The sequence below is a fragment of the Mustelus asterias genome, chromosome 19, assembly GCF_964213995.1.
Source record: "Mustelus asterias chromosome 19, sMusAst1.hap1.1, whole genome shotgun sequence".
Taxonomy (NCBI): domain Eukaryota; kingdom Metazoa; phylum Chordata; class Chondrichthyes; order Carcharhiniformes; family Triakidae; genus Mustelus; species Mustelus asterias.
Window position 1 is genome coordinate 29,279,537 of NC_135819.1, and position 12,468 is coordinate 29,292,004.

The 12,468-nt window shown below is 39.0% G+C and overlaps 1 protein-coding gene across 3 annotated transcripts in view; it reads left to right on the top strand.

Annotated features, from left to right (window-relative positions):
- Positions 1-3,538, top strand: part of fgd6 (FYVE, RhoGEF and PH domain containing 6) — a 143,560-nt gene extending 140,022 nt beyond the window's left edge. For all 3 annotated transcript variants that reach the window (XR_013500150.1, XM_078235230.1, XM_078235231.1), the window contains one exon: positions 1,255-3,538. Coding sequence is in view for 2 of the 3 variants with exons in the window: in XM_078235230.1 (XP_078091356.1) it covers positions 1,255-1,291 (37 nt within the window). In the remaining variant the exon portion in view is untranslated. The remainder of the gene's footprint in view (positions 1-1,254) is intronic.
- Positions 3,539-12,468: the final 8,930 nt, after the last annotated feature.

The following is a 12,468-nucleotide window of genomic DNA, read 5'->3' on the forward strand; positions in this document are numbered from 1 at the left end:
CGTCCTCATGTGTGCGGAACTTGGCTATCAGTCTCTGCTCAGCGACTCTGCGTTGTCGTGTGTCGTGAAGGCCGCCTTGGAGAACGCTTACCCAAAGATCAGAGGCCGAATGCCCGTGACCGCTGAAGTGTTCACTAACAGGAAGAGAACACTCTTGCCTGGTGATTGTCAAGCGGTGTTCATTCATCTGTTGTCGTAGTGTCTGCATGGTCTCCCCAATGTACCATGCCTCGGGACATCCTTTCCTGCAGCGTATCAGGTCGACAACGTTGACCGAGTTGCAAGAATAGGTACAGTGTACCTGGTAGATGGTGTTCTCGCGTGAGATGATGGCATCCGTGTCGATGATCCGGCACGTCTTGCAGAGGTTGCTGTGGCAAGGTTGTGTGGTGTCGTGGTCACTGTTCTCCTGAAGGCTGGGTAGTTTGCTGCGGACAATGGTCTGTTTGAGGTTGTGCGGTTGTTTGAAGGCAAGAAGTGGGGCTGTGGGGATGGCCTTGGCAAGAGGTCCCCTGAGAGGTCCTTCCTGAGGTCCCCAGCATCACAAATGCCAGTCTTCAGTCAATTTGATTAATTCCCCCTGATATCAAGAAACAGCAAAGGTTATGGGCCCTGACAACATTACAGCAATAGTACTGAAGACTTGTACTGTAGGATTAGCTGTGTCCTTCGCCAAGCTGTTCCAGAACAGCTGCAACATTGACATCTATCCAACAATGTGGAAAATTGCCCAGGTTTGTCCTGTCCACAAAATGCCGGACAAATCCAATCCAGCCAATTACCGCCCTATCAGTCTACTCTCAATCATCAATAAAGTGTAGAAGTGATCAGTCAAAATGCTATGGAAATAGAGACTTAATGAAACAAGTCTCCCTGTCCCCTAGGTACTGATGATGTGGAGATGCCGGCGTTGGACTGGGGTAAACACAGTAAGAGTTTTAACAACACCAGGTTAAAGCCCAACAGGTTTATTTGGTAGCAAATGCCATTAGCTTTCGGAGCGCTGCTCCTTCGTCAGATGGAGTGGATATCTGCAGATATCCACTCCATCTGACGAAGGAACAGTGCTCCGAAAGCTAATGGCATTTGCTACCAAATAAACCTGTTGGACTTTAACCTGGTGTTGTTAAAACTCCCTCGGTACTGAGCAGAGGAGAATTGCCTTTTGATATATTTATTTTGACATTTGTAGTGCACTCTTGTACATAGACACCCAGAGTACAATAATTAACAAATGTTCCAATTTCTCAACAGGTGGGTAGAGGTTTTTCAAGGAGCTACAGTGTTATAGCATTCCAACAACAAACATCAAAAGGGAAAGAGTTCAAGAAGCAAATCCATGAAAAATACACTATACTGAGATGCTGGGATGTGGTGTTGATGCTTCAAAATAGATTGAATAGGAATAGTCACATTTGCGCCTTAATCTCCTGTTATTTAAGATTTAACTTGGATTGCAGAATGAACTTCAAAGATGCTGCAAAAATATCCCAAAACACTCTTCAGGTGCTCTTGGGTGTTCTCTGAAAAATGCCCTGAAGAAGAAAACGTGGCCAGTCAGTGTAATTTTCTAATTTGAGTGACAAGGAAAGCAATAATTAATTCGGCCCTGTTTTGCCATTTTGGCTACTCTGTACTTAGCCTACCAAAAGGCTTAAGCAATGATCTATTTCTGTGCTACATCTTCAAGTGTGTTGATAACTTTGTATTATAAAACTGTGAATATCACATTATTATTGATAGAAAAGTCCACCTTAATCTCAATCTGTTTGAATCTTGGATTATGGAACTGACATTTTCTCTCTCAGATTTTCACATCTAAAAATGATTTGTGAACACCTCTAATTTTTCATGAGGTAAATTCAGTAGCTGGTATTAGGCTTTGCAAACCAGGAAGGCCAAGTTTGTGAAGATATTGATTTCAACTGGGATCAGAAGTGCTACCATTTGCCTGAGTGCCTTTGCTTTAGGGAAGAGAAGAATCAGCTCAGATTCAGATTCACGATCAATGCATAGTTATTGGAATAGAAAACCCCTGTGCATGGACACCAAACAAAGACGTTAGCATTAATTATGCCACATGTTGATTAGAGACTGAATTCTTGCAACAACAGCAAAAAGAGCATGTGGTAGTTTACCTGGGGGTTACTGGTGCCAATGGAGCTATATCCAGCAAGAGCTCCTACTTCAGCAGAAAGAAGGGAAGAAAACTGGACAAAAAGTTGCTACTTGGTTCTTGACTTGTTAACTTTGAGATCCAAATTAAGTCGTTTGGCCTGAGACTATTGGAAAAATAAATATTTGAGCTTGTGTATTATTCAGCTTATGAAAAATGAGAAACAGGTTGCCTTTAATGAGTCCAATATTATTCAGGTTTTTATTGTATTAATATCAATATCAGATAGTTCTTGTGATTTTTCAGAAATTATCAAAATGTACATTTAATTTTTTCCAAAATTTATGGTGGAACAGAGCTGTTAAATGCTGCATCCAATTTTCCTGTATATTTTAACTTTTTTATTTAATGTTTGGCTTTTGTAAAAATATTTGAAGATAAGATAGTTCAGCAAGGATTTATACATGCAGGCATGAGTTTGATTTATGTATTTATTTAACTATTGTAATGAGCATCTATGGTTCTTTATGGAGCACACTGACATGTAGCATTCAAAGCGCAAACAGTAAAATACACCTTTAACTTTTCCAATACCGACTTTTTATAAATGTATAGAAAGTTAAATGTAAATCGGGATTTGTGATAAGCATGGTCTGGTGAATCTAAGTGCAGGGACTCTTACTTTTTACATCAAGTCACATTCCTTTTGATAGATGACGAAAACATTTATCCTTTTTAAACCTTTATACAAAATACTTCCCTGCTAGTGACCACTAATCTCTTCCAAATGACCAGGTTGAAATTGTTTCACTCCAATTTCACAGGTTTCTACTAGTGTAGAGTTTGCTCAGTGGGTACCATTTTGAGTCAGAAAGTTGTGGATTCAAATTCCACTTGAAAATTGAACACTATCTAGGCCATCCTTTCACTACAGTGCTGAAGGAGTGCTGTGTTGATGGAGATGCCATCTTTTTGTTAAGACATTAAACTAAAATTCCTTCTATTTATGTGGAAGTGAAAAAAAGAATCTTGTAGCACTGTTTTGAAAAGAGCTGACCAATGCTGGTCCATCAGATACCAACACTAAATGATAGATTAATTGGTCATTCATCTCATTTGCAGCTTGTGGGACTGTGTGCATGAACTGTATATCATGTTTGTCTAAGGATATGATAAAGCGCAATTTAAATGTAAACACTTGTTAAAAATAATTCCAGGGTATTTGCCTTGACTACCTTGCCTCGAAGTGCATTCCATATGTTGATCACTTGGTGCGAAGAAAGTATTGTTATAAATATGCTTTTTACTGGTTTAAACCCATGTTCACTACGTCAAAATTTATCTTTTCTACACTTTGTTTCTGATTATACCTCTTAAGTGCTTTGGGTCATTTTTTCTACATTAAAGGTGCTATATAAATGCAACTTGTTTACTGTCTTAAATTGCACTGAGGTCACCTCAATCATCTCTTTTGGAACTGAAATATAAGATTCCTCCAGTGTTACACCATAACCAGGAATGTTTTTTCAGATTGCCCCCAGAGCATCAATGTCTTTATGTTTCTAGTCCTAACCAGTATCAGATCTAGTCCTTATGATTGGGACTGACCACAGCGCCATTCTGTATGAGAATTACTTTTTCCAGCTTTGTACCCTGCTAATTTTTTTTTGTCTATATTCAATTTGTTTAATGATGCTTCATTTTATTCTGGATGTGATCGTAGAATCGATACAGTTCAGAAGGAGGCTGGTTAGTACATTTGAAACTTTGACATTGCTTGCAACCCAGCAAAACTCAAGGACAGATTGATGATCAGAGATTTAATTTCTACAGTTATGGGCTGAGAGCATTCTGTTGGAACGTATAATGTACATATAATGTCTGAGAGACATGCTGGTTAGGTGCATTGACCCAAACAGGTGCCGGACTGTGGCGACTAGGGAAATTTCACAGTAACTTCATTGCAGTGTTAATGTAAGCCTTACTTGTGACCAATAAATAAAAAATTTTTTTAAAACTTCATATTTTCCTGTTAGCCAAATGGAGTGTGGCGGCAATACTTTTTCAGAGTGGTAGTTATTTCCACATAAAGTCTTTGTAATTTTCCACAAAATCCACAGCCCAGGTTCCACATGATTCCGTTTGCTGCTCAGTTTGTCTTTATATGTTTATTTAGGCCTTGGACAAACTTGTCCAAACAGCAGCAGCATTAAAGTATGCAATGTTAAAATAGTTATATAAATACAAGAATCACCTGCTCTGAAGAAGTCGTATGGACTTTGAAGCATTAACTCTGGTTCTTCCTCCACAGATGCTACCAAACCTGCCGGGTTTATTCAGCATTTTCTATTTTTATTCAAGAATTGCCTGTTCTGGCAATTGTCCTTGGTGACCCAAGGATTTGTCCTTTGACCTGTCATATTTTGTATCAATATGCTGCCTCTCAGTGACACCTTTTGAAAACACAATACTGGTTTCCACACGTCTGCTGACGATACACAGTTATAACTTGCCATCTCTTTCAACCCCTTCACAGTCTCTAAATTGTCTGATTGCTTGATTGACTGATGAGCAGAAGCTTCCTATAATTAAATAATGATAAGACTGAAGCCTTGATCCCTGCAACAAACCTTTTCTCTACCATTGACTCCATCCCTCTGGTAATTGTCTGAGGATGAACCAGACCATTTTCAAACTTTATGTCATATTTGACACCAAAATGAGCTGACCATGTATCTGCCATCATTAAGAACACCTACTTTCATTTCCATAACAGTTCCCAGCTCAATCCCTGCCTCAGCCCTGTTGCTCAAACCCACTCTATGCCTCAACTATTCCAACACACTCCTGGTTGTTCTCCCATCTTGCACCTTTCATAAACTTAAGGTCATATAAAACTTTGCTGCCTGTACCAAACCCATCACCTTTGTACTCATTGACCTCTTGCTTTGGCTTAAGCAATGTCTTGTTTTTAAAGTTTACACCTTTGTTTTCAAATCATTGCTTGTGTTCCCTCTCCCTATCTCTATAGCCTCCTACTGCCTTCCACCCCTCCAAAAAATCTGTGCTGTTCCAATTCTGGTCTCTTGCACATCCCTGATTTTAATCGTTCCATCGTTTGGTGTCTAGAGGCTGAACCTTGGAATTCCCTACCTTCTGCCCCTCTACCTCACTTTCTCCTTTTAAGACGCTCCTTAAAAATGGTCTTTGACCAAGTTTTTGGTCATCTGCCCTAATGACTCCTTATTGGCTTGGTGTCCATATTTTGTTTTATAAAATTTCTGTGAGACACCTTGAGACGTTGTTAATGGTTGAATTTGATACAAATTTATTATGTGACTATAGGTTCATGTTGTCATCTCCCCCCCCCCCCCCCCCCCCCTTCTGTTTGTTTGGACAAGTTAAATTTGGTTTACATTTGACCTTGCAGTCCCTGATGCTGGTGCCCAGAATAGAAGAAATGTTCTATTATTTAACATTGATATCCTACACCTAATAAAACAAGTGATATGGCTGAAGTTTCAGAACATTTATTTTTATTGGACTATGGACTTGTATACTACCCTGGGAACAAAGATTCAGTGCAGCTATCTTGCAGCAAAGAAAGATGAGTAAAGTGAATGAGATATTTTAGCAATTGCTATTCACATGCCATGATTATTAGACTTCATTGTATTCCTTTTCCCTTATTGAACAAAGATCTGTGGATTTAACAGCTTTTTATTCATTCCCAGTGCATGAGCATTACTGGCAAGGTCTGTGTTTATTATCCATCCCTGTTTGCCTTGGGAAGTGGGATTAATAGACCTTCTAGCAGCTTGATGCAACTGAGTTGTTAGAAATTACCTGCCCTCAAAGTAATTTATGTTGGTGTGGAATTGTGATCCATATAGGGCAGGCTGGCAAAGGACGGCAGGTTTAATTTGTTCAAGAAATGGTTTGGATATTTTACAGTAATCCAGTTTCAGTCATGTTGACTTCCAAATCTTAAACTGTATTCAAATTCTCCATCTGCTGTATTGTAGTGGAAATTGAACTTGAGTTCTCAGGATACACTAATACCTAATGTATCTAACATTCACTGCAAACATTAAATTGAATGTATTGACATCCTACGATTTTTTTAATGCTGCTGCCAACAGGCTTTTCCTATAGAACTATGAATGAGTGCTACAAATGAGATGTATGTTCAATACAGCTGCCTTTATATTCTCACCTGTGTTCATTGTGGAATTTGACTAGTTATACTGTAATATTTATAACGTAAGGACACAAATTGTAAGAACCACCACTTGTATGAAAATACAAATGTAAAACTGCTACAATATGGAATCACGGAATTTTACAGCAAAGGGTGAGGCCACTTGGCGTTTTGTATCTGTGCCAGTTCTTTGAAGTAACCATTTAGTCAGTTCCACCTCTTTCTCCCCCCCACCCCCCCCAAGTCATTTCCTACAGTCCTGTAAATGGTTCCTTTTTTTAAAGCATATCCAATTTTCTTTTGAAAGTTGCTATTGAATCTGCTCCTTGCACCCATTCACAGTGCATTCCTGCTTATTAAAATTCAATACAGGAATAAAGTTCATATCTCCCCTGTAGATATTTTTGTCCGTACCTTTTAATGCTGAGTAAATAAATCCCTTATGACAACATTCAATTTTACCACCCCAAAATACCAATATCAGACGTAACCATCAGTTATTTAACCACTAGTGGCTCACAGTCCTATCTCTGCAACGAAAGCCAGATTTCTGCGCATAATATATTGCTGGTTAGTTTCCTCTTTGTTCATGATTTGCCTTGTTTTCATAGAACTATTGAAAGTAGAAGCAGGAGTTGGTCATTCAGTCCTTCAAGCCTGCAGCACCATTCGTTTTGATCATGGCTGATCATCAAATTCACTATCCTGATTTTTATCCACCCCTACCCCCATATTACTTGATTACTTTCACCCCAAGCACTATATCTAATTTCTTCTTGAAACTGGTGTTGGTAACGTGAGAGATTCTTGTGTCCACAGTAGAGGCACAGTCTTTGCCATTTATGCATCATTGTTTCTGTTCATCAGTTTATTTTCATTCTGATTAAATGGGTAATTGCTCCATTTAATTTTCTGCAGCCAGTTCGGGTTCTCTATTCACCCATTTCAAAAGGAAATTGAAAACTGATCGCATTTGATCTTTTCCCCTAAACTGATGTAGTAGCACTCTTAATCTCTGAGATAGAAGCTTATGGATTCAAGTCTCACTCCAGAGAGTTTCACGCAAAATCGACTGACACTGTGCAGTGTCAGCATCTCCACATCATGACTGTGCAGTTCTACATGGTTAGAGATGCTGTCTTTCAGATGAAGCATTCAACTGAGGCTATCTCAGTGTCCTGTCCAATATTTATCCTTTAATTAACATCACTAACAAATTATCTGGTTAATATTACATTGCTGTTTGTGGGATCTTGCTATGTGCAAATTGGCTACCATGATTTAACCACATTTAAAGTTTATTAGTTTCACAAGTAGGCTTACATTAACACTGCAATGAAGTTACTTTGAAAGTACATCACTGGCTATAAAGCATTTTGGGATACTGAAGTTACAGTGAAAGGTGCTGGTCTTTTTAGTTTTAATATGTGGCAGTGGTTACACACAATGCCATACTTGGTACTTCTAGCATTTATTTATAATGCAAAGTATCATCTACTCAGACTGGCAAAATGTCACAGTGCAATGAAAATTAACCACTAAAAAATCTCCTCGGCTCTTAAGGTTTGATAAAATAATCTTCCATCATGTTTGTGTTCAGCAAAGTTCCTGAAATATGGAATCTTTTTCCAAATGCAAACATCGAAGTATAAATTTTAAAAAGGTGAAGTAAATGAAAAATCTCACCTTGCACTCCAGAAATAATTGAAAAGCTGAATAACGAGGTCAACTGAATCATCATAAATATGTTAAATGTTTGCTTCATGAAGCGCATGGCAACTTTGTGCCAGCACTCTGATGAACTTCAAAGATATTTAAAGATTGGCTGTAGCCTTTGGAATGTGAGTGATTTGCTTTAAAATGTTGTCTAAGTATTTGGAATGATCATGACTGGCCAATAAGATGGTCGAAAAGTGACATCAACTTATTTTAGTATATTTTGTAGAGGTCCAAAGACATTGTTTACAAACAAAAAAACATCTATCCTCCTGTAGCAATCTAGTTTCCCTTTTTGTGATTTTTCTGCTCATCTTCTACTGCCATCTACTGGAATGGAAACTCTTCTTTCATTAATAGTCTCTTCAGCATCATGAGTTTCTGTGCACATTAGTAACCAAGCTAAATACAACTGCTGTCCAGCCCATAAATTAATTCTCATTTTCTACAATGTCGGTTTATACAATAAAAACAAAAAAATGCTGGAAATAGTCAGATCGGGCAACATCAGTAGGTAATTTTATACTTTAACTTTTAAACAAGAATTCTCCCAAATTTACTGTTTTCCTTGTTATGCAGAATCATAGGATCTTAGGGCACAGAGACCATTCAGTCCACTATTAGCTCCTCTAAAGAGCTATCCAATTAGTCCGGATACTCGGGGAATGCTACAATGTTAGAGGTGCTATCTTTCAGATTCAACTATTGACTGGTCCTGGTTGTTCTCTCAGGTGGTTATAAAAGATCCCGTGGCATTATTCGAAGATGAATGACCAGGGCAGTTCTCCCCAGAGTCCTGGCCAATACTTATTCCTCAATTAGCAATATAAATTATAATGTAACTATTCTGCCTATTCTACATTGAAATGTTTCGTTGTCAAGTTTATTAAAGTATTCTTTTCATTGATTGTAATGTATTTTTGAAAGTTACTGTTGAATCTGCTGTTCAGGAAGTGCATTCCTGATCACAACTTGGTGCTTCAAAAAAGTCCCATGATGTTTCCTCTCTTCTTTTGCCAGTTATCTTAAATCTGAGTCCTCTAATTACTGATCTTGTTCCACTAGAAAGTTTCTCCTAATTCTCCTATCAAAGCTTTCATGGTTTTGAACACGTCTACTTAATCTCCCCTTAAATTTCTCTGCTCCAAGGAGAACAATCCCAACTTCTACGATCTCTGCACATAATTGAAATCCCTAGTACCATTCTAATTTTCCTCTGCCCCTTTTAACAAAGTCCTGCCTTACTTGCAGTGTCCTGAATCGGACAGAGACTCCACTGAGGCCAAGTCAGTGATTTACGAAGATTTAGCATTACTTCATGCTTATCTAGATCCTGCATACTCTTTTTAATGATGTGGAGATGCCGGCGTTGGACTGGGGTGAACACAGTAAGAGTTTTAACAACACCAGGTTAAAGTCCAACAGGTTTATTTGGTAGCAAATACCATTAGCTTTCGGAGCGCTGCTCCTTCGTCAGATGGAGTGGAAATGTGGAGAGCACATTTCCACTCCATCTGACGAAGGAGCAGCGCTCCGAAAGCTAATGGTATTTGCTACCAAGTAAACCTGTTGGACTTTAACCTGGTGTTAAAACTCTTACTGTACTCTTTTTAACACATTTATGAATTGTCTTTCAATAATCTATCTACATTCAAGGCTCTTTGGTTCGAAAGTCCCTTTGAAATTCTACCGTTTAGACAGCCACCTTAGAAGTATTAAATATTGGTTTTATCATATCTTCATGGGATAAATTTGAAGATTAACTGAAAATGCAGCAATAACACTTTGACAGTCCACAACCATCCTAAAGCAACGAACAACTGTTAAATGCCTGTAATGTTCTGACCATCCATCCTCCTTTGCTTTGGTCACTGTTTGCGAGGAAGTGGTTTTACATGTACTGAATGATGTTGTTTCTACTGTGCCAAATCAAAGGTAGGTTTGTAAATGGGAATGTAAATGGCAGGGCTGTAGGCATGTTCTGTGTCACTTACAATTATTTTGTATGGATTAAATTTCTTATACAAATTGTTTGGTTTAATTTATTTGGACAAAATGAGCAAATTACATTGAAATCTATTCCTTGTATTGGGTTATATTGTAATATTTGGACCATATTTAGTCAATCATAGAAATCCTACAGTACAGAAAGAGGCCATTCGGCCCATCGAGTCTGCACCGACCACAATCCCACCCAGGCCCTACCCCCATATCCACCCACTAATCCCTCCAACCTACGCATCTCAGGACACTAAGGGCAATTTATAGCATAGCCAATCAACCTAACCCGCACATCTTTGGACTGTGGGAGGAAACCCACGCAGACACAAGGAGAATGTGCAAACTCCACACAGACAGTGACCCAAGCCGGGAATCGAACCCAGGTCCCTGGAGCTGTGAAGCAGCAGTGCTAACCACTACTACCATGCCGCCCCAATTAGTCAATTAAAATTGTCATAAAAAAGATAAGACTAGTATTTATACAACTCCTTCCACCACCTCAACACATCCCAAAGTGCTTTGCAGCCAATGAAATACTTTTGAGGAGTTGATGCAAAAGCAAAATACTGCAGATGCTGTAAATCTGAAATAAAAACAGAAAATGTTAGAAACACACGGGAGGTCTGGCAGCATCTGTGGAGAGAGACAGTTAACATGTCGAGTTGATGATGCATCTTTTCCAGACCTCTGAATATCCTACAATCCATTTCCAGCATTTGATTATTTCTACCTAATGTGTTTATAGAATGTGTGTAATACAAAGGAAGGATTTTTGTGTATGGGAAGGGAACAGAATTTTTCAACAATGCAAAAATTTGACATTCCACAAATAAATTTATTTTTTGGGAAAAACATGTTCCTTTCAGTAGTTATGACTTAATATGCAAAGTGGAACATTTTGGAGGGGAATGAATAACATCAATGTTCTAGCTTAAAAGAGCAAGTTTTCATCAGTTCAATGATTTGGGCAGCACCGTGGTTAGCACTGCTGCCTCACAGCATCAAGGACCCGGGTTCAATTCCAGCCTCGGATAACTGTGTGGAGTTTGCATGTTCTCCCTATGTCTTGTGTGGGTTTCCTCTGGATGCTCCAGTTTCCTCCCACACTCCAAAGATGTGTGGGTTAGACACTCTGACAGAGGGTTGTGCAGACTCGATTGGCCGAACAGCCTCTTCTGCACTGTAGGGATTCTATGATTTCTATCTGCAAGGACTTCAATGGTGCGCTCTGTGGAGAGAAAAAAGGAATCATTGACAGCAACTTTTGAATTTCTGTGTTTAACTGTCTGCATGGATGCTGCAAGTTGCTGCCAGTTTCACAGTTACGATGATAACAAACACTGATAGTTTAATCGTTCTTACAACCTCTAAATGTTTGTCGTTGAACCGAACAGTCCAGAGGGTCTTTTCCCAACAATGATTAGTTGTATGTTTGTAAAGTTCAGAAATTAAAGTTATTTTCATCTTGTTTGTGAATATTCATAACTGTAACCTATGCATTGAAATTGGGAACTTTCAATCAAAACCAAACTGCAATTTTAGCAAATGTTTAAGACTTTAAAGTGAGAGAGATAATGGTGGAGTACAACATTAATTTTTTGGCAGGTTTAATAATTTTATAAGAGACAACCCAGAGACTGGATCAATAACAACTGTCAAAGTTCAGGAGCTTGACTTTCAAATTGGGGTCAGGAACCCAAAATCCAGATAATTTCCAGGTCTTGGTCTGTGTGATTTGATTTGATTTATTATTGTATTATGTGTTATTGTGCAGTGAAAAGTATCGTTTCTTTGTGCGCTGTCGAGACAAAGCATACCGTACATAGGGAAGGAAAGGAGAGAGTGCAGAATATAGAGTTACAGTCATAGCTAGTGTGTAGAGAAAGATCAACTTGATAGGTCGGTCCATTCAGAAGTCTAATGGTAACAGGGAAGAAGCTATTCTTGAGTCAGTTGGTACATATACTCAGACTTTTGTCTCTTTTTCCTGACGCAAGAAGGCGGAAGAGAGTCCGGGATGTGTGGGGTCCTTGATTATGCTGGCTGCTTTGCCGAGGCAGCGGGAAGTATAGACAGAGTCAATGGATGGGAGGCTGGTTTGCGTGATGAATTGGCCAAATTCACAACCTTTTGTAGTTCCTTGCGGTCTTGGGCGGAGCAGGAGCCATACCAAGCTGTGATACAACCAGAAAGAATGCTTTCTATGGTGCATCTGTAAATGTGGGTGAGCGTCATAGCTAACATGCCATATTTCCTTAGTCTCCTGAGAAAGGAGGTGTTGGTGGGCTTTCTTAACATAGCGCCAGCATGGAGGGACCAGGACAGGTTGTTGGTGATCTGGACACCTAAAAACTTGAAGCTCTTGACCATTTCTACTTCGTTCCCACTGATGTAGACAGGGGCATGTCCTCCACAATGCTCTTCCTAAAGTCGA